The following is a 25,668-nucleotide window of genomic DNA, read 5'->3' on the forward strand; positions in this document are numbered from 1 at the left end:
ACCTGTCAATCTTGTCATACAGGTAATTTTTGGCTCTAATTTTCGATGACCTGGCTAGATGTTTAGTAGGAGTTTTTTTGAGACGTAACCTAAGTGCTTCTTCAACACTGCTCCATTACAGAAACGTAAGAAAAAGAAATTCATAGTATCTTTAATTCAGTAATAAACTTTTCATATTTTGTGTCAGGAAATACTGTGAAGAAATAACACACTCATACTAACTACAGAAATTTTTATTTCATCTGTTTTGTAGCTATGCCATTCACCAGATTCTTAAAAGACAGGGATAAATAAGGCAGGACTTGATTACTCACTTTGACTTCAAGTTTACTTTTTGAAAAGTCACTCACAATGATTTCACCTACAAGATGCTCAAAAGACAGAGGTTTTATTCACCTTATTTTTGCAATACAAAATTATAAAATTATAAAGTCCTAAGTCCAATGTCACTGAATGGGGAAAGAGGTAATAAGTTAAAAAACCAGTAGAGAAAAATCTTGAGAAAAAAATATGCATCAAATTCAGATTCTTCTCACCTCTAATTGTTATACACAACTAGTAATGCTATCGGCAATACAGATGGCCACTGATACTTAGAAACTCATATCATCTTCTTTTCAGCTTTATCTAGACATTTTCAATCTTGTCAAGATTCAAAGATACACTTTAAGAAAGACAATAAATGAGATAATCTCAAAGATTTCTCATGATCTCTTCTGATCAGAGCAGAGCTAAGTAAAAAAAACCTTACTGGTCTGAGTGATCATTTTTAAAACAATAGACTCTCTACAGTTCACAGCAAAAATACCAGTTTGGAGGTCGACTTTCAATTTCAGTCCCAGGCAGAGGCTGAAACAATGTTTATGATCTAACTATAGAGATGGTTGTCTTGTTCAGACAGTCCTTCTTTCCAGATTACACATTTTATACATTTTAACAGCTTTTCCGAAATAATCTCTCAGGGTTGACTTTAAGTGAAGATTGAAATACTAACAATTGGATTCAGATTCTCATTACAGATTTTTCAAAGTCCGTCTGTGTGCAGAAGCCAAATTATGCATGGCGACTCGAACAGTTGAGGTCCCCTCAGGGATATCACAGGAATTGATGACCGAATGTAGTGCCCGGGTATACGCTGCAAATAAAGGTTTGCACTGTGAGGAATGAAGTTAGATTCTAAACTACTCACTCTGCCAATCTCCTTCCCATTACTACTGCTTCTCTACAAGTCTCATAGATATTAACTTCTCCTATTCATTGAATAAACTTACTATTTAGTACATGTCAAGCACTCTGTGAGGACAGAAAAGATAATGACGAGAATGGACACTAAAATAATTAAATTGCAGGGCGCCTGGGTAGCTCAGTGGGTTAAGCCACTGCCTTCGGCTCAGGTCATGATCTCAGGGTCTTGGGATTGAGTTCCGCACTGGGCTTTCTGTCAGCAGGGAGCCTGCTTCTCTCTCTCTCTGCCTGCCTGCTTATTTGTGATAAATAAATAAAATCTTTAAAAAAAAAAAGAAAAAGAAAAAAATCATTAAATTGCAGTGTTAACACTTTCAAACCTGAGGTATATGTAAAATATCATCACTGAATGAAGTGCAAATGAATGAAAATACATCTAGGAAAAGATGGAAAAGATTTCCAGAAGTAGTAACATGTAAGATGGTCTTAAATAATTAATAAGAGTAAAGGAAAGGAGGTCTTCTAGGCAGAAAAATATGTGGAGCAAAAGGCACAAAAAAGGTGACATGTACTGGAAATAGCAAGTTTGATAAGGTTGGAGTGTCTCCTGGGGCCAGAGAGAAAATATGCCAAATATGGCATGCATTTTGTACTGTAATGTTGAACCCTCAAGGTTTTAGAACAGAAGAATGGCATGATAAGATTTGTGTTTTTAAAATTTAACTCACAGAATTGATGAGAAACTCATATCATGGGGAAGTAGGAATACAAATAGTGGTGGTATTTTGGTATTTTGGTGTGTGCATGAAGCCTACATAATCTCTACACTGTGTACATCAATATGTTTAAGGATGGCCAGGAAACAGAAACATCAGTGACAATAAGAAGGACTGTTTTCTCTAGCTGCGATTCCTGAAGATAGTGTTTATACTGGTCCTCATTTTCCTCTGTGTCACCTGGCAGATCTGGGCAGTCTAATGTGGATAGAGATGGTAATAAATCTGTAAGTAACAGTAAAGTATCTGAGTAACAGGGAATGCAACTGGACAGATGGCCATAAAACACAAGCCCTAATTTCTTCATTTATAGGAGAAGCAGGAAGCCAAGTCTCCCTACAGTGGAGTAGAAATATTTCCCCAGCATTAATGGAGACAAGAAGATAGCCAATCTCAAAAGGATTATAACTCACTATAATTATTTTTATTGTCCCAGAGTTGTTTTGTAAAGGCGTTATAACAGTCTCTGATATCAATCTCAATAAATGCTAACTTACTGTGATCACTACATTTCTTGTTTGTTTTTTAATTGCCACCAGACCACAACCATTCCTTTAAGAAGCTCACCTCTATGGTTTTTATAGAAAATACAGTTGTTGGCGCAGGTATCAGGATGAGCATCCCAAAAATCAGGACCACAGCAGCACAGTGGAGGTAGAGTAATATTATACAGCCGCATTTTCTCCTGGATCTGGACTCGCAGAGCTTCCATATATCTATAAAGATACAATATGGTCAGGCAAAGTGGACCTTTGAGCATGAGAATGAGCATGAGTCCTTATCTGACGACCAGCTTTAATCATTAAAACTAGTTCACATCTCTGTGTCTCAACTCTTCCTCTTTGTACTGGGAAACAGCACTGGGGAAAATACAGTGCTATTCCTCTAGAGCCAGGACTTTACGCAGAACTTTTCAAAATACCTTTGGGATTCCTTTTCTCTCTGTTGTTGTTTTTCTCTGACTCCTTTTAGTTCCTCAAGTTTCATCTGGGCTAATATGTCACTCATCTTCTCCCCTGAATACAGCTCTTCGTGAAAGTTCATTCTTAGTATCCTCTGCTCTTCAGCATAACGTTGCTGTTCTTTCTTTTTTTTAATTCTGAGAATAAAATCATAGCAGGGTTAGGAATTTCATAAAATCATTATTTAAATTAGCTTCTAGACCCAAATAATTCAAGGAATTCCCAGAAACAAGAGAGTCAGGAAATCAGTTTAGCACCCTAGGGTAGCCTTAAAAACTCCTGCTGGCTGACTGAAGGTTATTCTACAGCTCATGTAAATATATAGCCTCTCAAATGACAATGACCACTGCTTACGTATAAAAAGGTTTCGCTGTAAGAACACAAGTACAAAAGCTTTCTTACCTTAAACAATCAAATAAATAGATAAATCAACCAACCAACCAACCAGACAAAATACAAAAACAATGGGTTTTATGACTCTGGACATCAGGTGATGAGAGGCAGTGATTCTTGACAGACAGTAAACAAATGAAGTGAGCCCTATTAACTACCAAAACCTACTGCCTTGTAAGTTTCCAGGCAGCAGCATGAGGTAGGAGTATTGAGGTAGAGCCTGGTAGACTTCCTGAGTCAAGAAGACCAAAGGCAACTAGAGTTCATAACAGAGAATACCAGAGAGTGGAGAGCTGTTCAAGAGTGAAAACTTGGAGGTCTACTGTGTGTCCTTCTGATACAGACCAGAGTACTCTGTACCTATTTGAAAAAATAACCTGAGGCTAGGAACAGAATCATCAAAATGGGTAACAAGGAACAGTGACTAGGCTCACATAGAGCTGGGAATAGTGCCTTTTCCCACCAATCAAACTTGAAAAACTTGTAACACACAGGGCATTGGGCAGAGTTTTCAGAATGATCTTACCGCCACATTGGGGAATGTTGGTTAGTCCTAAACTGAGCACTGTTCCAGACACAAGGTCATAAATTATAAAAGCAAATCCCCAAAGTAATTTAACTGTACCCCAAAAGCTGAAAAAAATTTATAAGAATACAAAGATACCTAGCAACTAACAAGATAAAATTCACAATGTTTGACATCTAATCAAAGACCACCAAGGATGCAAAGAAGCAGGAAAACTTACTCATAATGAACAGAAAAACCCATCAAAACCAACCTAGAACTGAGTTATTATGATTAGCACAGGAAAACATTAGAATAGTTATGCCTACATTTTATACGTTCAAAAAGTTAAGATATAAAAAAGACAAATCAAACTTCTCAAGATGAAAACTATAACTTCTGAAATGAAAAACACACTGGAGAACAAGCCTATATTTAATGAAATCAATAACTAATAACCTTTCAAAACAGAAAGCACCAGGCCCACACGGGATCACCAAATAATCATGGAAGAAATTATACCAATTCTCTACAATCTTCCCTCAGAGGACAGAAACAGAATGGGTATTTCTTAGCTCATTCTATATAAGGCCAGCACTACCCTAATACCAAAACCAGACAAAGATATTACAGGGAAAGAAAACTAGAGGGGCCCTGGGAGGTTCAGTGAGTTAAGCATCCGCCTTTAGCTCAGGTCATAATCTCAGAGTCCTGGGATCAAGCCCCACATCGGGCTCCCAGCTTGGCAGGGAGTCTGCTTGTCCCTTTCTCTCTGCCCTCTTCCTGCTTGTATTCTCTCTGTCTCTCTCTCTCAAATAACTAAATGATGAATGAATAAATAAATAAATAAATAAGTAAACAAACTAGAGACCAGTATTTCTCATGAACACAGAGAAAGAAATCCTCAAAAATGTTAGCACATCAAAACCAACAATGTAGAAAAAGAATTATATGCCAAGACCAAGTGGGGTTTATCCCAGGAATGCAAGGCTAATTCAACATGGAAAAAAAAAAATCAATGTAATCTATCACATCAACAGGAGAAATAAGAAAAATCACATACCCTATAAATATACATAGAAAAAGCATCTGACAAAATCCAGCACCATTTATGATACTCTTGGTAAACTAGAAATAAAAGGAAATTTCTAAACTTGATAAAGGGTATCTACAAAAAACCTATAGCTAACATCATACTCAAAGGCGAGAAACTAGACACTTGCCCCTAGGATCAGGAATATGGCAAGATTTTCTCCTCACCACTTCTTTTCAACGTGATACTGAAAGTCTTAGTTAGTGCAATAAGACAAGAAAAGGAAATAAAAGATAAACAAATTGGAAAGGAAAATAAAGCTGTGTTTGTTTCCAGATGACATGACAGTCTATGTTCTTCCCAATCTGATCTATAGATTCAATGCAATCTCCCCCCACCCCAAATCCCAATAAGTTATTTTATAGATAGCGACAAAGTGATTCTAAAGTTTTTATGGTGAGGCAAAATTCCCAGAATAGCTAAGATAATACTGAGGGAAAAATACAAAGTTAGAAGATATATACTACTCAACTTTAAGACTTATTACAAAGCTGCAGTGATCAAGACAGTGTGGTATTGGTGAAAGAATAGACAAATAGAATAGTATGGAACAGGAAGCCCAGAAATAGACCCATCTTAATAGAGTCACTGGTTTTTGACAAAGAAGCAAAGGCAATGCAATGGCATGAAGACAGTCTCTTCAACAAATGGTGCAGGAACAACTGAATATCTATGTACAAAAAATGAATCTAGACAAAGACCTTACACTCCTCACAAAACGAAAAGGGTCACAGAATTAACTATAAAATGCAAAACTAAAAAACTCCTAGAAGATGATTTAGGTGAAAATCGACATGATCTTGGGTATGGTGATGACATTTTAGATACATACCAAAGGCATGATCCATAAAAGAAACAATTGATAAGCTAGACTCCATTAAAATTAGAAACTTCTGCTCTGCAAAAGGCACTGTGAGAAGACAAGCCATAGACTGGTAGAAAATATTTGCAAAAGATATTTCATAGAAGACTACTGACCAAATATACAAAGAACTCATAACTCAACAATAAGAAAACAAACCTAACTTTAAAATGAGCCAAAGACCTAACAGACATCTCAGCGAAGAATATATAGAGTTGGCCTTGAACAACACGAACTTGAGCTGCATGGATCCACTTACATGTGGATTTTTTTTTAATAATACAGTACTGTAAATGTATTTTTTTGTTTCTTATGATTTCCTTAATAACATTTTCTTTTTTCTAGCTTATTTTATTGCAAGAATATAGCATATAATACATATACCATATAAAACATGTGTTTATCAACTGTTTATGTTATTGTGAAGGCTTCTAGTCAACAACAGGCTATAAGTTGTTAAGTTTGGGGAGAGTCAAAAGTTACAGGTGGATTTCAACAGTGTGGAATATTACTGCCCCTAACTCCTACATTGTTCAAAGGTCATATGTTTATGGGATCATTCCTTCATGATGAGTGAGTAAGTGAATTATTGACTCACTGACTGAATGGTGAGGTTACCCTCTAGTGAGCATTAATATGGAAGACAAATATCTTCATATCTTTTGCCTAGAGAAGTCTGTACATCTAGCTCTTCCCCAGACTTCTTTGTCACCAACTTCCCAATAATGGTCAAGTCTCTGACCATCCAGCCAAACCATACCACAGCCCAAGGATCAACATGAACTCTCACCTATGGATAAGCATAAGAGTTTAGGTTGAGTGAACAGTAATATACCTTAGATCACAAAACAGAGTCATAATGGCCCTTCAATCAATTCCCAGACTTGAGCCAATTTACCTCTTGAGCCAAGAACCTCTTGGACGAAGTGAAATCCCTGTCCCTTTGAGGAAGGACCTTGCTATACTGTCAAAATTTTATATTGCTAATCTTTCTTCCCCAAAGGGACCATGATCTACTAGCCAGATGCCACAGTTCTGAGTCAGACAACTGTGATTATTGCTTTGGCTCAATTGTCCAATTATGGTAACCACATCCCTCTTGCCCTGCCACTCTGGAATCCCACCACCCCTACTACATCAGGGATCCCCATTTGGTGGTTTCAGTTCCAAAAGAGAAGAGTGACCACAAAACTCTTCAAGGATGTTGAATTTCTCACAGTGGTGATGAAAGGTGTGCCCTCTTGACCCTTCCAGAGTTGGTGAATAGGTCTTTCATGAGAAGTCCACTCTAACATACCAGTATCCCTAAGCTTTTGAATACCTTTCTCTACAACATACCACCTACAACAAAGCAGTTCTGGCATTTAACTTCATTTTGTGTAGGCGACGCTTGGGGCCATGGTTTAGTCAACCAACTTCTAACTCCCCCATTTCAAACACTGAATCTGGAGTCACTGCTGAGTGGGCCCATACCAATAGATTCTGTCTGATCCAACTTTATATTCTACCCACCATGATCCTATACTTCTATGACCCAGTCTATACATACTCCCCAGTCGTCTATTGCATTACAAATCACTCCTACAACTTAATGGCAGAAAACAATAATAAAGACTTATCTCAGTATTTTTGTGGGTCAGGAGGGCACACAAGTCACGGTGGAGACAGCTTATCTCTGTTCTATGATGTCCAAAGCCTCAGCTGAGACTCAAATGCTGAGGAGCAAGAATCATCTGAAGGCTTAACTGAGCCTGGAGGTTTCCGGACAGGGCGCATTCATGTGCCTAGCAAGTGCATGCTGGAAGTTGGTTCCTCCTGACATAATCTCCACAGTGTTGCTTGATCTCCTCACAGCAGGGTGTCTGGCTTCCCAGAGTGAGCAATTCAAGGGCCCAAGGTGGAAACTGCAATTTTTGTTAACGATCTAGCCTGGGAAGCCACACACCATCAGTTTGCAATATCCCTGATCCTGGATCAGCCCTCTTCATTGTGTGTGGGCACAATACAAAGGTGTGGATACCAAGAAATGCCAATCATTAGGGGTTACCTTGGAGGCTGGGTGCCACACCTGGCATGACAGATCAGGTAAAGCCAGATCAGAGCAGTGTGGTTCACTGTCCTGGCTATTCTAGCCATGGGGTCTACAGATGCTATTCTTGGTCTATCCGATTTTTCATCAGCCCAATCCAATAACCTTCCATAGGTGCAGAGATTATCACTTCTGCAAAGGGAAGCATCAGCTGGAATCTTCAGAGCAAAGCCCCACAAAGCTGTTTTGCCAGGCTGGACAAATTCTTTGCCTGACACGCGTCTCTGGGACGCCGTTTCTGGAGGCACATTTTCTGTGGCTGCTAATCAATTTCGAGCTGAGTGGGAAGGGGGAGCGAAACAATAGCAGAGTTTCAGAAATGATTCTCCACTGAGCAAAGCTAAAAGAAATCTACATTCACATAGTAGATTTGCATAAAAATAGTCTTTTCACTCTTTGTAAACTGCCATAAACATGATGTGCGGTGACACGCGACATGTTGCTGGAGCCAGCAGGAGTTTCCACTCCCGCATGCTATGGTTCCTGCTGGAGCACCTCTGCAGCTATTCTGCTGACCTCCAGGACCACGGGAAAGCCTACATGTTTCCTTCTCATCACCTCCTCCATCCTGTGGTGGGAGCCTTCCTGCCATTTTGCCTTTTCAGATGGAATGATGTGGCTCAGGATAGCCTAGACAGCTCATCCTGAACAGAGGGCCAGGGAAAAGCAGTGGACAGGCTGTGAAGGGCTTGGTAAACATGCGAGAGACACTGAGGCACCAAAAGCACGCCTGCCCCACTAGAGAAGCGTTGCCTATAATGCACTCTCTCCTCTTCCAGGGCAGGACAACCTCACACAGGCGTGCCTCTGTTCTCGATGGAGCTCACTACAGCCGAGACCTGCTGCTTCTGAATAGCTAAGTCAAGGTGGAGAGGAAGGGATTTTCCTCTAGGAAAACAAGGACTTTTGTTTCCATTACACAGCTTCTGTTATTATCGTGCTGTGTGACCAGGGAAAGTCTCAATCTTTCCACCTGTAGTTTCTTCATCTGTGGATAAGAATAACCCACTTCTCTGGAGCTTGGACATGAAGTTACTGAGTGTAGAAGGAATAAGTAAATATTCACTAAACTCCAAAACAGGTGAAAGGTGAAAGGTGAAAGGCTTACAAGGGAAACTGGGCAAAAGAGTTATTTTGCGCCCCTAGTAATTCCCCTGGCTTCCTTCAGAGCTGAAGGGAAAACTGGGCAACAGTGTGATTTTGCTCTCTAGTAATTCTCTTTGCTTCCTTCAGAACTGTGTGGCATTAAGACAGGGCCACAGGCTTGGGAGCCAAATGCCTGGACACCTGCTTGCTCTACCTTATTATGTGCCCGGAACACTGCTCCCCACAGAGCCTGCCACTTTAAAATAATGGACTTGGCCAGCGGCCTCTGTTTAGTGCTTTCAGCTCTGGATTTCAAGACCTTGAGTTTAAAGGCATTCTTAGAATGGTCACATGGTGCATTGAGGACTGTGGACCAGATGGACACCTGAGTTCTCCCCAGATCTTCAGGACAGCTCAGAGATTAACCCATCCCATTTCTTCACCTTGACTATACAACTGATCGCCCAGGGGATCCTGTAAAAAGTTATCAATCCCCTGCCTCACCCAGACCATTGAAAAGGATCTGAGGGTGGGACCCCTGCTTAGATGTAGTTTAGAATGCTCCCCAGGTGGATTCAAATAGGCATTCAAGGCTGAAATCATCTGATCCATCATTATTCACAGCTATCAGCAGAGAGGCTCCGGTCCAGGCACAGGCCCAAACACTCTGGTAGTCAGCTTCACAGTTGGAATTGAACTTCAAAGTTCATGAACCCCAATCCCTAGAAATGACTATCTCCCCATCTATGGAAGCTCCTGGATTTCCTCAGTAAAAATCATCCCAGATCCCAAAGTAGCAAGGGAAAGGCACTTCCACAGCAAGAAGGCAATTGGACACATACTGACTTTCTGACAGTCACCTTCCCCTTGGCAATCTCACTAATCACAGGTGCTATTATCAAGCTGTTATCAACTACAAGACCCCTAACTTAAACTTCAGCTTTGCTCAAAAGAACAACTGATGGGACATAGCCACAGAGAGTCACATATAACAGGAAAATCTGCTCCTGCTTCAGCTTACTTGTCTTCCAAGAGGTATGCCTGTTGGTTGCCTCTCTACCTAGGCCCTTGTGGTTGAGGCCATTTCCTTTTGCAGCAGACCAGGAAGTTCTGTGAGGCCCACTGCAGTCTGTGAGTTCAGAGACAAGGAGAATGGCCAGGAATCAGACTAAAGTTCATCTTCCACGTTCAAGTGTCCTCTCCTGCTGATGTGGAAGGGCCATCCTCCCTCCACAGCTGTTTCCCTCGCTGGTCCCCTCCCCCATTTCAGGAAATGAATTGAAAGCAAGTAGCAGCCGGGTGGTTTCGCCATCCTACTTCATCATTTCCTGGCTCAGAGACGCAATTCAATCACAAAAAGAACTGCTCGACCTATAGTTAGCAGATCTGGATTCAGGTCTGCCTCTCAGGGTTGTGACAAAGATCCTTCTCATTAATGTACATGAAGGATCTTTGTAAGCTGTAGAGACTTGGGTGGGGGGCCTTTATTATTAGGGAATTGAGGGAATTGAGGCTCGGATAGGAGTACAAATACTCAGAAGGACTGATTTTTCAGAGAAGTAGAATATTCTGCCCAAACCACTTTGGAGTTGAGAAATGGCTCCAAGGGATCCTTGCCTACATCTACAGAACATTCCTAGTATTTATGGGCTCCCTTAGGGCACACAATGGGGCTTACTGATGGAGGCCTCAGCGTCAACAGAAGCGTGGCAGAAGCTCAGAGCCAATGCCTCCATAAAGAAAGCTATACACTGTGCTGCTGCCGGGCAAATGTGATGATCCTCACTATGGTCATTCATTGTGCCCATGGAAAATGCCCATAAATAGTTGTTGAGTGAACTGATTTCAATACAAGGTAATGCTCATGTTAATCCAGACTCCTTTGAGATCTGCAATTCGTCAGGGCAGAAGTAATAGATATTACTGAGGATTACATTAGTTGGAGGAAAAAAATTACCAAACAAATCTCTCCAATTATATAATACATATATATTGACTGTAGTTAAGAAGTAGGTAGTACAGATATGTATAGTACTACACAACAAAAAGAAATAAGAACACAACTCAGTTTCCTATAACTTTTCTAGTGACAGTTATTGATATGTGCCCCAAACCGTGTTGGGCATTGTTGCAGAAAGAGTATACAAAAAAATCACCCACAGTGTTACAACTGAGGTGAAAGCCTGCATGGGCTTGAGGGGGTGAGGGAGTCAGGAAGGACTTGTGGAGGGGGCGACATGTGATGAGGCAGAGAAGGGGAACTAGGAGAACAAGCCAATCAGGGAATCGGGTGACAAATGGAAACTTAGAGCATATTATGATCAAGCCACAATAGCTACGGCTGATTGAGGAGTGACTATGTGGGCACTGTGCTAAATGCTTTACATAGAGTATGTCATTTGCTTCTCATGGTTAACTCCATGAGGTAGGTCTTTTTATTCCCATTCTGCATATGAAAAAACTAGACTTCAGAGATCACAAAGTAGGAAGTGGCGGGAACAGGATTCAGACACTAGTCTGACTCACACCCTCCCCACAGCCCCTCAATCCTTGCTTTCATGTAGTCCAGCATGAATGAAATTAACTACTCATGGTCTGAAAGGCACACTGGGGGAAAAGACAGGATGAAGACAAATCATGTAAAGGTTTTGTTTATGGATTCCGAGATGACTTTATTGACCACAGAGGCTGGGGAGAGGAGCCACAGGAAGGGAAGGAGGCGAAGAACAAGATTAGAATTGCAACTGAGATCATTCCAGTGGCCATAGGAAGAGTGGTCTAGAGATCACTTAAGAGACTGTGATCGAGATCCAGGCTTGGGGCGAGAAAATCACAGCTTGGCCCTTTGAGAGAACAGCAGCCCATCACCTTGAGCTTGTTAGAAATGCAGATTCTTGGGGCACCTGGGTGGCTCAGTGGATTAAGTCTCTGCCTTCGGCTCAGGTCATGATCTCAGGGTCCTGCGATCAAGCCCCACATCGAGCCCCACATCAGGTTCTCTGCTCAGTAGGGAGCCTGCTTCCCCCTTTCTCTCTCTGCCTGCTGCTCTGCCTACTTGTGTTCTCTCTCTCTCTGTCAAATAAACAAATAAAATCTTAAAAAAAAAATGCAGACCTACTGAATCAGAATCAATATTTCAAGAGGATGCCCAACTAACTCTACTGCACACTGAAATTTGACCAGCACTGACATTAAGGACAGAAGCTCTGCCTGGTGGGGACAGGAAGTGGGGAGACAGACACTCCTCATAGAGGTGCATAGCTCTGAATGGAGGATGCCTTTGAGAATCAGAGGAGAGCCAAGGACCTTATCCCAGAAAAAAATGCTGATGCATACCAACATCAGCCTACAATCTGAAGGGCTTCACAGAGCGCTGAGGAGCATGAACCATTACTGGGTCTGTAAGAAATCCCTGAAACTTAATTCCTTAATAATTTAGTTCAGGAGGAGTGGTATGGGGTTTGCAGTTAAAAAGAAGAAGAAGAAAGAAGAAGGAGGGAGGAAGAAGAAAGAGGAAGAAGGGAGGAAGAGGAGGAAGAAGGGAGGAAGGGGAGTAGGAGGGGGAGGAGGTGGTCCAGGCTTCAGAGCCTAGACCAGGCTTTGGTCACTGCAGCCAGGGCAAAACTCTGTTCCCCCCCCCCCCCCCCCCCCCCCCGCCTCTGCCTGCATTGTTCTGCAAATCCCCTGGTGACTGGAGCAGACCCCCTGGCACTGCAATCCTCAGCCCACCCTGGCCTCCAGAGCTGGACCTGACCTGCCTGCCTGCTTTTCTTTTCTTTGGCCCCAGAAAAGTCAAAATTAGCCTCACTTTTGTTCCTTTTCTTCGATGCCTCTACAGTCTATCTCAGGAAAGGATTATTGTGCTCTGGGGACTGTCTCTTGTGGGATATGGGGAAGGTGATGAGTGAAAAGGAAAATGGTCTTCGACAAAGTGGTTCAACTCAGACAATCACATGGCTTTCCAGTAACTGCCCACCACTGCTTCAGGAAGGCTACTGTTTCAGCTCCCAAATATTAGCCCAATAGGAGGCCAAGGAAGGTTGGGGAGTGGTCAGAGGTTTGAAAGCATGACCACTCGAGCAAAGGACTTCTTTTGGTAGCCTTCTGACATGGTACTACAAATGGCGATACCCTAGAGGCTCTTGTCCCATGACTTGAGTTCAATATCACTGACTGAGTTCTTTGGGGATCAGGAGACACATTAGGGTCACTGCCAGGACAGAGAGAAGTGGGAGCAACTCCCAAGGTGTGGGCTCCGGAGGCAGTAGCATTTGACCTGGTTTGAATCCACAATTAACTACTTCCTGGCTGCACAGGTTTTCCTTGCTGACTGCTCTAGGACCAGATGGAAATATTCTTTCCTCTCACAATGAGCACTACTAGAAAAACAAAACCATGTTCAGTGAGCCAGGGGGGCAAATGTGATGTGAACTGTCAGAGCTAAAGATTTCACAAAAAGAACTCAAGGTGTGTCAGGCATTTGCCTTATAGAACTTCTCAAAAATTCCAGAGAGAGCTCCCACTGACCTCATTCAGGCTTGCTTGGCCTGACATCCCCAGATATCTGGGAAATGAAACCAGTGGTGGCAGCAGCATGTGAGAATGCTTTCCTGATGGGGAGGACATTTTTCCTTGTGCTCATGTGGTCTTCTATCTGATATACCTGTGGGTGGAAGGCAGTCCAGTGACAGAAAAGAGCTATGAAGTGATCAGAGCCCCAGCCTTTCCCTGCTGACCACTGGTAGCAGCTGTCTCCCCAGCCTGAATTCCCAGGGGGTTCACTTCCCTCCCATAGAGAGTTCTGATATTGGGATTCCTATTTTGGACGTACATTTTCTCCCATCTGAAAGCATGCCCTGAGAGTCTCAAAGGGAATGTATTATTTGACAGGACACTTGAGATTTCATTTTGAGAGCCGTACTATGTTTCCGCCTTATGATGACAACTACTACCTCAGCTACCTCACCTGCCTCGCACAACTCCCTGCTTACACCGACCATATGGGCAGCCTTCCACCCACTTTGTCCGTGCCCTCCCCATGGGTCCCTTCCCCTGGCATCTCACTAGGATTTGGGATTCCTCCCCACTCCTCCGCTCCTACACCTACTGAATCAGCGAGACTTGAGAATCTGTATGATAAGCAGACCGCCTGGGCAAGTCTGCTGCAGGCTGGGGAATCCGAGTCAGCTCACAGCCTCCCAACTTGTACAGGTGAGTCTTAATAACCATTACATCTCAGTCTTCTTTATTTCAGTGATTCTCTACCTTGGCCGAATATCAGAATCATGCATGGGGTTTAAAAAAAATAACATATAATATGGATTCCAATGGATGTGTAGGTTTCGCCTTCTTCTCTAAGAGGCAAAAAAGTGCCTTAAAATCCCCAGCAATGGTTCCACCAGAAGAGTAATGTTAGCACCTGATAATCTCTTAGAGAAGAGCCCTAATAAGAATCAGTCACTTGGCACCACTAAGGGCAGGCAGCCTTCTGAACAAAGAAAGTGTGGGGACCCCAGGACTTACCCTAGCAATTTCCTTTAAAAGACTAACCTCACTGGGGACAGGGAGATGCTCAGAACATTTAGGTTCCAAGATGGTCACAAAAAAGCTATGGACCCTAGATGGATCTCTATGGGTAAGACGGTAGGAGAATGGAGATTTTGGCTCCACTGCACTGGCTGGAGGAGCTAGAACTGGGTCTGACTCACCATTGCAGGGCCAGCTGGTATCTTGGCAGGATGCTGCGTAGGTGAACTGCTAAATCGGGAGATCAAGTCAGGGTACCCATGGCTACAGTTAGCAAAGGAGGAGGTGATGTCCCTTCTCAGAGGGCCACAGCTGGGCCTGAAAGGTCACTAGGAGCAGCTGGTAAGCACCAGCCGATGACAGGGAGGACCAGCATCCAACAGTAATACCGTAAGGCAATTGTGGAGATCACAGCAGAAGTATTGATAACTGCTAATATTTCCCTGATGTTATTTGCCCATCAATGATCTCAGTGTCTCATATCACAGTTATTCATTCATTTAGTAACATTTCATAACAGTTCTGTGAGGGAGTCACAATCAACCCTATTGTACAGAGAAGGAAACCGAGCCACGGATGTTACAGGGAGAGCAGCTGCCAGACTGTGTGGCAAGCAGCCCAGCTCTACAACCCACATGGCTAACCACTAGGCAGGCCTTGCTGTCCCTATAATGACAGCCATCATTTACTGAGCCCTTGCTGTGTGCTTTTATGTTCTCTGTGCTCTTTTGGTCTTCACCACTATCTTATGAGGTGGCTACTATTTTAATTCCCATTTCACAGATGAGAAAATTGAGACCCAGGGAAGCTGGGAAGGTAAATGGTGGACTGATCATTATCCATTCTCTTTCCTCTGGGAAAAAAGGCTGGACTAATCCCACCCACAGCAATTCCTTCACTTTTTAGAACTTCTAAGCCTTTAGGCTTCTTAGAAAACTGAAGCTAGGTGAGAATATTTACTAGATGATGCTGAGTTTCCTGCAATAAAACATGTGTAGTCTTTAGTGAGGAACTGGAAAAACAACGATAATGTGACAATATTTCTACTTCCAAATTTGTAAAAACAGATCTTATCAATTTCCATGGTCCTGCTTCAGACTTACTAAATCAGAATACATGAAAGGTGAGGCCAGGAAGCTTGAATTAAACAAAACAAAACAAAACAAAAACCCACAAGAGATGCTGGTACACAGCCAGGGTGGAGAATTACTGCCTTTATTTCCTAGTAATATTTCACAGCCCCCAATGAGTAAGCAGCAGTATTTTCCAAAACTGTCTATAGCTTTCAAACTTTTTGCTTAGAAAGCAGCTGCACGTGGGAGCCACCCAGCGGAGAGGAGCTGGTTAAGGCTGGGGCAGAGAAGCAAAGCCCACAGGGCTCAACACTCACAGCCTCGTGCTCTCTGTCTACGCCTTCCTCTAGCCTTTTCTACTTGGAAAATCATCATCTGTTCTTCAAAGACAGGCCCAAATGTCTTCTTCCTGGTGAACACTTACCCAGTCTAGCCTCCCCTCCTCCAGCCTTGTCCTGCCAAAGGACTGCCACCTTGTGAGCCCACCGCACAAACCTCCCTTAGAGCACGGCCCACCTCATCCCTTCTCTGTGTTCTCCCTGCACTAGGCGAGACACACTCGCAGGACTGGCAGTAATGTACATACTCCCTCTGGCCCAGCAGGTGTCTGGGATGTAGCAACCTATCAGAACATGCTAGTGGAGTGAATAGGAGGGAAAGAAAGAAGAAAAGAGCAAAGATATGGGGATAGGGAAGAAAAAAAGGGCCAAAGTGGTAACCATGGATGGAGGATGGCTAGTGAAATCTGATTTAGTGCTGACCCCTTGAGCACATGTGATCCTTGTTCTGAACTATGGGACAGCCAGTCCAGGGACTCACTTGGTCACCCTGGAACTGTGGGCAGAGTACTGAGAATGAGGTGAGGACATTTATGATTTCACCAGGAATCATTTCTCCTTCCTTCCTTCCTTCCTTTTTTTTTTTTTTTAAAGATTTACTTATTTATTTCAGTGAGAGAGGGGGAGAGCACACGAGCAGTGGGGAAGGCAGTGGGAGATGGAGACAGAGACTCCCAAGCAGACTCCCCACTGAGCATGGAGCCCACAGCGGGGCTAGATCTCACGACCCTGAGATCATGACCTGAACTGAAATCAAGAATCAGATGCTTAAATCACTGAGCCACCGAGGCGCCCATCATTTCTAATTTCTGTTGATACTTATAACAGCCTTTTGAGAGACACTGGGGAGGTGGTAATAATCTCATTTTACAGCTGAGGAAACTAGGGCTCAGAAAGCTGATAAACATGTCTGAGGTCACAGGGCTAGGAAGCAGATGACAGGTTAATTCAAATTCATTGCTAGATAAAAGTGGCTCATACTGTTTAGGTCGGAAGAGCCCTAGCATATCATCTGATCCAACCGTCTGGTCACTGGTGCATGTTCTCCAAAACCTCTCCTAAGATGGGCGAGGGAGCTGCGTTAGAATAATTCTAGTACAGGGGAGCTCCTTGCAACCACTGCAGCTTGGATGGGGCCCCCCGAAAACTCTCCTTGCATTGCGGTAAACTGTGGCACATTCCCATTAACTCAATCCTCTCCTCCTGAAGACCAAGCAAAGGCATGGCCCTTTTCCATTCTGTCAGTTCTCCTCTACTGCCCCTGAGATGCCAAGGTGGACCTCCTGGACTGAGTGGAGGTCCCACTTCCCTTCCCTCGCAGCACTCTGGCAGACAGCTGCCAGTATCTGCTCAGCTAGGACAAGGACACTGCGGCCAGTGTGGGTGAGTCACCACTGGTCTATGGGGATTTAGTTCCCTGGGGAAAGGGAGATTCAAAGGGTGTCATCCTCTGCCACTCTGTTCAGGAGAAAAAGCATCTCCAAGCATCTCAATCCTGCTTCCTCAGAGGATCAAAGAGCTTTAGTCCTACAACTTATAATGGAAATATACTCAAGGCCTGAAACAACATCTAGTTGAGTTGGACCTAAAAAGGGGAAAAGACTGCAAAATGAACTGCTTCGTGCCTAGAAAGTAATAGTAAGGAATTAAAAAGACCCTTCATGGTTTGTTTTCAGTTTTTGCAGCCCATCAATAAGGCAGGGAAGGGAAGGGAAGTCAATGTTTTTTGTGTAAACAAGAATAATAGGAAATCAGCCTCACAGCTTGCAAGTGGTAGGATCAGGACTTACCCCAGGACCTCTGGGTGTGAGGTCAATGCCTTTGACCTGCACAGGAGACCAGAGAAAACCCTCCGCAGATCACCCAGATGCTGACAATGTCGGGCACTCGCCTACTTCAGCTCGGGCCTGAGTGCTGGCTGCTCCCACTACAACGGGCGCCAGCACCTCTGAGCCTGGTGCTTTCTTCTGTATTGGCTTATCTCGATAGAAGGCAAGTCAGAGAAGACTCTCCTTGTCACAGTGCTCCTGGTTTTCCAACTGTCCAGCTTTCTTAGCCCTGGTTCACCCCTCTGGGTCTGACCACTACTCATATTCACAGAGGCTATCTATCAGGGCTATCTAACATTTAGTACCTATTTTTTTTCTCAGTATCAGACCAAGGAATCTATCCACACTTCGTGGCCTGACATCCTACAATCCAGCTCAATCCAGCCACACTGTGAAGCTGCTTGAAAAGCAGTCGTGAATAATCCAGCTGCTTCCTTCACAAAACACCAGATTTTAGGGACCTCCTCTGGCAAGTGCGAGGGAGAGCCATCTCATGCTGAAGCTGACTCTGAGGGTCCTTAATCCTATACTTTCTCTCCTGAGTTTTTACTCTGGAAAACTTCAAACCTATAGAAAAGTGGAAAGAATAATACAATGAACATGTTATTCACCTAGATTCACCAGCTGTTGTCATTTCGTCACACTTGCTTTCTCTCTTTCTCTCCATACACGTATACTGTACATACATATATACAGTCAACCCTTGAACAAATGGGTCTGAACAATCCACCTATATATGGGTTTTTTTCGAGAAATACACTACAGTACTGTAAATATATTTTCTCTTCCTTGTGATTTCCTTAATAACATTTTCTTTCCTCTAGCTTACTTTATTGTAAGAATACCATATGTAATATATATAACATACAAAATATGTGCTTATCAATGCAAAATATGTGCTTATTTATGTCATCGGTAAGACTTCCAGTCAACAGTAGGCTATTTGTAGTTAAATTTGGGGAGAGTCAAAAGTTATAGGCAAATTATAACCCCTAACCCACGTGTTATTCAAGGATCAACTGTACACATGGCAACCAAGAAAATGAAAAAATGGCCCACATCATATCATCAAGAAAATGCAAAACAGGGGAGCCTGAGCGGCTCAGAAGGCGCCTTTGCCCTCAGCTTGGGTCATGATCCCAGGGTCTTGGGATCGAGCCCCACATCTGGCTCTCTGCTCAGCAGGGAGCCTGCTTCCCTCTCTCTCTCTCTGCCTGCCTCTGTCTGCCAAATAAATAAATAAAATCTTAAAAAAAAAAAAAAAAGAAAACGCAAAACAAAACAATGAGATACCACTGCACAGCTATTAGGATGGCCAAAATCTGTAACACTGACAATACCAAATGCTGACAAAGATGTAGGGCAACAAGAACTCTCATTCACTGCTAGCAGGAATGCAAAATTGTACAGCCCATATAGTAAATGTACTCTTACCATATTAACCAGCAGTCCTGCTACTTGGCATTTACCCAAAGGACTTCAAAACTTATATCCAAACAAAGCCTGCACAGGGGTGTTTCTAGCAGCTTTATTCATAACTGCCAAATCTTGGAAGAAACCATGATGTCCTTCAGTAGATGAATGGATAAATAAACTGATCCATCCAGACAATGGAATATTGTTCAGCGCTAAAGAGAAATCAGCTACCAAGCCATGAAAAGGCACAGAGGAACTTAAATGCATATTACTCATTGAAAGAGGCCAGTCTGAAAAGGCTACATACTACATAATTCCAACTACAGATTCCTCAGCTTTTCAGAAGTTTGCATTATACCACTTTGCTTCTATGAACAAAGTGAAAACAGAGTCCAGCATTTGTTTTGCATGAGCCATTAGGGAGAAAGCATGAGTGGCACCACCAAGCTCCTTCCCTGGGAACTACACTCAGGAATCTCAGCATCAAGCCAGCATAGCTTTGAATGGTTAGATCTGTGCTTCATCTCGATTTATTTTGTTCATGCATTAGCAAGATGTCTTCCAGGGTGTCAGAAAAGCATAGGAGAGATGATTTTTTGGGTCTGGGAACACTCAAGATTTTTTCTATATCAATTAACAGTAATTGCTTCATAGCTTTACACCATTTCAGCTTATGAAAGTGTCACAGGCATGCACTGCTTTTGCATAGTGGGGGAAACCTGTAAATGGCATTCTGAAAACAGCTAAATGATGGAGACAGTGAAAAGATCGGCGGTTGCCAGAACTTAGTGGGGTAAGGGGGTGGTTAGAGGGATGAATGGGCAGAGCACACGGGACTTTTACGGCAGTAAAACAACTCTGTACAGTGTTATAAAAATAAATATATATCATTATACATTGGCCCAAACTCGTAAATATACAACACCAAGAGAGAACGCTAATGTAAACTGTGGACGTTAGGTGATAAAGATGTATCAATGTACGTTCATCATTTCTAACAAATGCACAACAGTGATGGGATATGTTGGTAAATTAAGTAGCTCTGAATATTGGGGGACAGGGAGTATAAGAGAAATTGATGTACCTTCTCCTCTCAATTTTGCTTTGAATCTAAAACTGCTCTATAAAAATAATTTAAAAAAATACACTGGATGGGATTATCAGCAAATTAGCGGTTAAAAGAACCAAATCTAACAATAGAAATTATTTCAAATAAATAACAGGAAAAAATAATCCAAAAAGGATCAAACAATCCAATTAAAAATGGGTAAAGGTATTGAACAGACATTTCTCCAAAATGATCTATAAATGCCATCAGGCATATGAGATGCTCAGGGGAGGAGGGCCGGGTACCTGGGGGCCTCAGTCTATTAAGCTTACAACTCCTGGTTTTGGCTCTGGTCATGATTTCAGGGGTCCTGAGATCAAGTCCTACATCAGGCTCCCTGCTCAGTGGGGAGTTTGCTTTCCCTCTCTCCCTTCCTCTGCCCCTCCCCCCGCTCATTCTCTTTTTGTCTAGTAAATAAATAATTAAAAAAAAAAAAGATGCCTGGGGCACCTTGGTGGTTCAGTTGATTAAATGTTCAACTTTTGATTTCAGCTCAGGTCTTTATCTCAGAGTTGTGAGTTCAAGCCCCATACTGGGCTCCACAGCTAGTGGAGCCTACTTAAAAATCAAAACAAAACAACAACAACAAAAAATATGGGGCACCTGGGTGGCTCAGTGGGTTAAAGCCTCTGCCTTCGGCCCAGGTCATGATCCCAGGGTCCTGGGATCGAGCACCACATCAGGCTCTCTGCCCAGTGGAGAGCCTGCTTCCTCCTCTCTCTCTGCCTCCTTCTCTGCCTACTTGTGATCTCTGTCTGTCAAATGAATAAATAAAATCTTTAAAAAAAAAAAAAAAGATGATCAACATCAGTAACAATTAAGAAAACGCAAACTAAAACCTCAATGAAATATAACCTCTTACCCAAAAAAAGTGTTGTCTAGGATGTGAGAAATTAGAACCCTTGTGCACTGTTGGTGGGTTTGTAAAAGGGTACAACTGCTATGGGAAACATTACGTTGGTTCCTCAAAAAATTAAAAATAGAACTACCATATGATCTAGGAATCCCACTTCTGGGTATATTATCTAAAAGAACTGAAAGCAAGGTCTTGAAGAAATATTTGTACACCCATATTCACTGCAGCATTAATTCAGAGTAGCCAAGAGGTGGAAGGAACCCAAATCTACAGATAAATGGATAAATAAAATGTAGTATGTATATACAATGGAAGATTAACATTTTTCAGCCTTAAAAAGGGCAGAAATATGGTAACATGTTATAATATGGATGAACCTTAAGAACATTATGCTAAGTCAAATAAACTAGTCACAGAAAGACAAATATCATATGATTACACTAATATAAAGGATCTAAAGTAGTCAAATTCATAGAAAGAGAAATAGAACGGTCATTACCAAAGACTATAGGGTAAAGAGGAGTGGTTGTTTAACAGGTACAGAGTTTCATATTCGCAAGATGAAAAAGTTCTGGATATTTGATTCATGAAAATGTGAATATAACACATATTTATTAACATTACTAAACTGTACACTTTAAAAAGTTCATAAATAAATAAACAAAAGAATGGGAAAATGAAAGAAAGTTGATTTTAGACATACAAAAGCTGAAAGAATTCATCCCCATAAACCAACAACTACAAGAAATGTTAATGGTTGCAAAATAATACTTGAGGTTGTATATTTGACTATTCTTATTGTTTAAGTCTCTTTAAATAATAATAGACTTTTAACAAAAAATAATAATGTATTTCATACCTAAAAAATGCATGACAATAGTATAAATGTTGGGATAGGATAAATGGAAGTATACTATTGCAAGATTCTTACACTATGATTTTTATACTATATGGAAAGCAATATACTGTCATTTGAAAGTAGCCTGTGGAAAAGCTGGAGATGTATACTATAAACCCTAGAACAACCAATAATATAACAGAAAAAAGTTATAGCTAACATGCTCACAAAGGAGATCAAATGGAATTATAAAAATATAAAGGTAATTCAAAAGATGGCAGAAAAAGAAAAAAAGGGGAACAAAAACCAAATGCCACAAATAGAAAACAAACAGCCATATGATATACTGACATCAAACCCTATCAATAATCACATTAAAGGTAAATGGTCTAAAACACCCCAATTAAAAGGCAGAAATTGTCAGATCTGACAAAAGTCAAGACTCAATTATATGCTGTTGGCAAGAAATGTACTTTAAATATAAAGAAACAAAGTAGGTTAGAAATAAGAGGATGGAAAAAGTACACCATGCTAATTAAAAGAAGACTAGGTGACTATATTAATATCAGACAATGTAGATTTCAGGGAAAATAAAATCCTCAGGGATAAAGATCATTTCAAAATTAAGGAGTCAATTAATTAAAGAGACATAACAACTCCAGACATTTATACATCTAATAACAGAACTTCAAAATACATGAAGCAAAGACTGATGAAACTATAAGGAGATATGACATATCCACAGTTACAGAGATTTCAATAGCCCTGTCTTAATTATTGATAGAATAAGTAGGCATAAAAGTGGCGAGGATACACATCTGCCTGGTATCCTCACCCATCTCGACCTAATGGACATTTATAGAACACTCCACAACATTTAAGGAATAGCAGAATACACATTTATAAAGCAACAGAAAACATATTCTTCTATTGTGAGGTTATTGAACTTGAAAAATTTACCAAGATAAGCCATATTCTGTGCCATAAAACAAATAACAATAAATTCTTAAAAGGATTCAAGACATTCATAGCATACTATTCTCTACTACGATAAAATTAAATTAGAAATCAATATCAGAAAGATACTATGAAAACCACCAAATATTTGGAAATTAAATAACACACTTTTAAATATAAAAGAAGAAACAAAGGAAACATTAGCAGGTATTTTGAACTGAATGGAAATGAATTCATTAGGTGCTGCTAGAGTAGTAAATTTACAGTACTAATTGTCTATATGAAAAAGAAAGCCATCAAACCAATGACCTATTCTTCTACAGTAACCAACTAAGAGAGAGAGAGAAAAAGAGAGGAAAGTAAGCCTAAAGTAAGCAGAAGAAAATAAAGATTGAAGCAGAAATAAATGAATTATGAACAGAAAAGTAAGAAGGAAGGAAGGAAGGAAAAGAAAGAAGAAAGAAGAAGGAAGGAAGGGAGGGAGGGAGGGAAGGAAAGGAAAGGAAAGGAAAGAAAAAGCTAGGTATTTGAGAAGTACAATAAAACTGAAACATCTTAAGCATAAGTGGATCACCCCCACACACAGAGTAGACACATTTTTTCTTTCTTTCTTTTTTTTGAGAGAGAGCATGTACATGCACTGGGAGGGTTGGGGTGGGGGAGGGAAAGAGAGGGGATCGCAAGCAGGCTCCACACCCAGCACGGAGCCCAACATGGGGCTCCATTTCATGACCCCAAAATCATGACCTGGAGAGGAAATGAAGAGTCAGATGTTCAAGGACTGAACCACCCAAGTACCCTGAAGATACAAATTATATTAAGATAAAAAATAAGAGGGGCAACATCACTACAGATCCTACAGATACCAAATAATAGAAGAATACTAAGAACAATGCCTTGCCAAAATATTTGACAACTTAGATGAAATGACAAATTCATTAAAAGACACAAACTACTAAAGCTTACACAAGAAAAAAATAGATAACTTAGATAGCTCTATATCTATTATCAACATTAAAAATGTTAATAACTTTCCACAATGAAATATCTAAAACCAGATGGATTCACTGGCAAATTCAACCAAACATTTAAGATAGAAGTTAATACCAATTCTATATAAACTCTTCCTCAAAAAACGAGAGAGAATACTTCCCAACACATTTTATCAGTCTCTGAAACCAAAATCAAAGATATTATGAGGAAAGTACAAACCAATATCTTTTGGAATGTAGGTGTAAATTCTAAACAAAATTTTAAGCAAATCCACTAAAAAAACTATACATTATTACCAAGTGGGGTGTATCCCAGGAACTAGGATTGGTCTAACATTCAAATATCAATCAATGTTATTCCCATATCGATAAACTAAAAAAGAAACATACGATCATTTTACTAGTGAAAACAATTTTTTGACAAAATCTAGCATCCATTCCTGATAAAAATTCTCAACAAACCAGGAGAAAAGAACTTTCTCAGTCTGATAAATGGTATCCATGAAAATACTACAGCTAATATCATACTTAATGATGAATGATTAAATGCTTTCCTAAGATCCGGAACTGTCCACTCTGAGCACTTCTATTCAACATTGTACTGAAGGTTCCAGCCAGTATAATCACGCAAGAAAGAGAAATAAAACCCATCCTGATTTAAAGAAGTACAACTGTCTTTGAAGATGACATGATCACCATGTTAAAAAATCCAATGAATTAATACATGAGAGCTTAATAAGGCTGCAGGGTAAAAGATCCACACTCAAAAATAAATTATGCCTCTCTCTATATAAGCAACAAGAAAGAAAATTAGAAACTGAAATAAAATAAATACCATTTACTTAACAATAAAACTATGAAATGCTTACAGACAGAAATTACAAAAGACATGAAAGACCTATACACTGAAAACTGTAATTAAGAAAAATTATAAATGGAGCAATGTATCTTGTTCATGGGTTGGAAAACTTAATTAACTCTTTCTTCCCAGTTCTCCCCATATTATCTTTAGATTCAACACAATCCCAATCATAATCCAAGAAGGCTTGGGGCAACTGGGTGGCTCAGTCAGTAAAGCATCTATCTGACTTTTGGTTTCAGCTCAGCTCATGATCTCAGGGTCATGAGATCCAGCCCCAAGTCAGGCTCCATGCTCAGGGGGAGTCTGCTCAGTGGGAAGTCTGCTTGAAATTCGCTCTCTGGTCCTCTCCATAACTCTCACTTTAAAATAAATAAATATATCTATCTCTCTCTCTCTCTCTCTCTCTCTCTCTTTTTAAATCCAAGAAGGCTTTTTGTATGAATTGACAAATTTATTTTAAAATTTATATGGAAATACAAAGGACCTAGAACAGCCAAGACAGGTCTGGAGGAAAAAAATTGGAAGGCTAACACTAGGAGATTTCAAGCATTATTATAAAATATCCTAACCAGAACAGCATGGTATTAGTATTTAGACAAACAGATCAGTGGAACAGAAGAAAGTCCAGACATAAACCAACACACATATGGACAACTCACTTTTTAAATACCCTAAGACATAACTTGGATATCATAAAGTTTACCATCACCATAATATAATTTGAAAACATCTTCATCACTCCCAAAGGAAATCTCAAAAGAAACTCTGTATTCATTAACAGTCACTCTCCATCCCCTCTTTCCCAGACCCAATAGAGCCTCCATGGATTTGCCTATTCTAGACATTTCATATAAATGGGATCATACACCATGTGGCCTTTGGGACTAGCTTCTTTCGCTAGGCAAAACATTTTCAAAGTCCA

The 25,668-nt window shown here is 41.0% G+C and overlaps 1 protein-coding gene across 5 annotated transcripts in view; it reads right to left on the minus strand.

Moving 5' to 3' along the window:
* Nucleotides 1-215: 215 nt before the first annotated feature.
* Nucleotides 216-25,668, minus strand: part of CCDC15 (coiled-coil domain containing 15) — a 78,999-nt gene continuing 53,546 nt past the window's right edge. For all 5 annotated transcript variants that reach the window (XM_013054996.2, XM_013054997.2, XM_013054999.2 and 2 more), the window contains 3 exons: nucleotides 2,884-3,060; nucleotides 2,529-2,677; nucleotides 216-1,135 (listed from right to left, as the gene is read on the minus strand). In XM_013054996.2, the coding sequence (XP_012910450.1) occupies nucleotides 1,014-1,135; nucleotides 2,529-2,677; nucleotides 2,884-3,060 (448 nt within the window). In that variant the 3' untranslated portion in view covers nucleotides 216-1,013. The remainder of the gene's footprint in view (nucleotides 1,136-2,528; nucleotides 2,678-2,883; nucleotides 3,061-25,668) is intronic.

Source organism: Mustela putorius, unplaced genomic scaffold (genome assembly GCF_011764305.1).
Source record: "Mustela putorius furo isolate JIRA1106 unplaced genomic scaffold, ASM1176430v1.1 tig00000460_pilon_pilon_pilon, whole genome shotgun sequence".
In the NCBI taxonomy this organism is placed as follows: domain Eukaryota; kingdom Metazoa; phylum Chordata; class Mammalia; order Carnivora; family Mustelidae; genus Mustela; species Mustela putorius.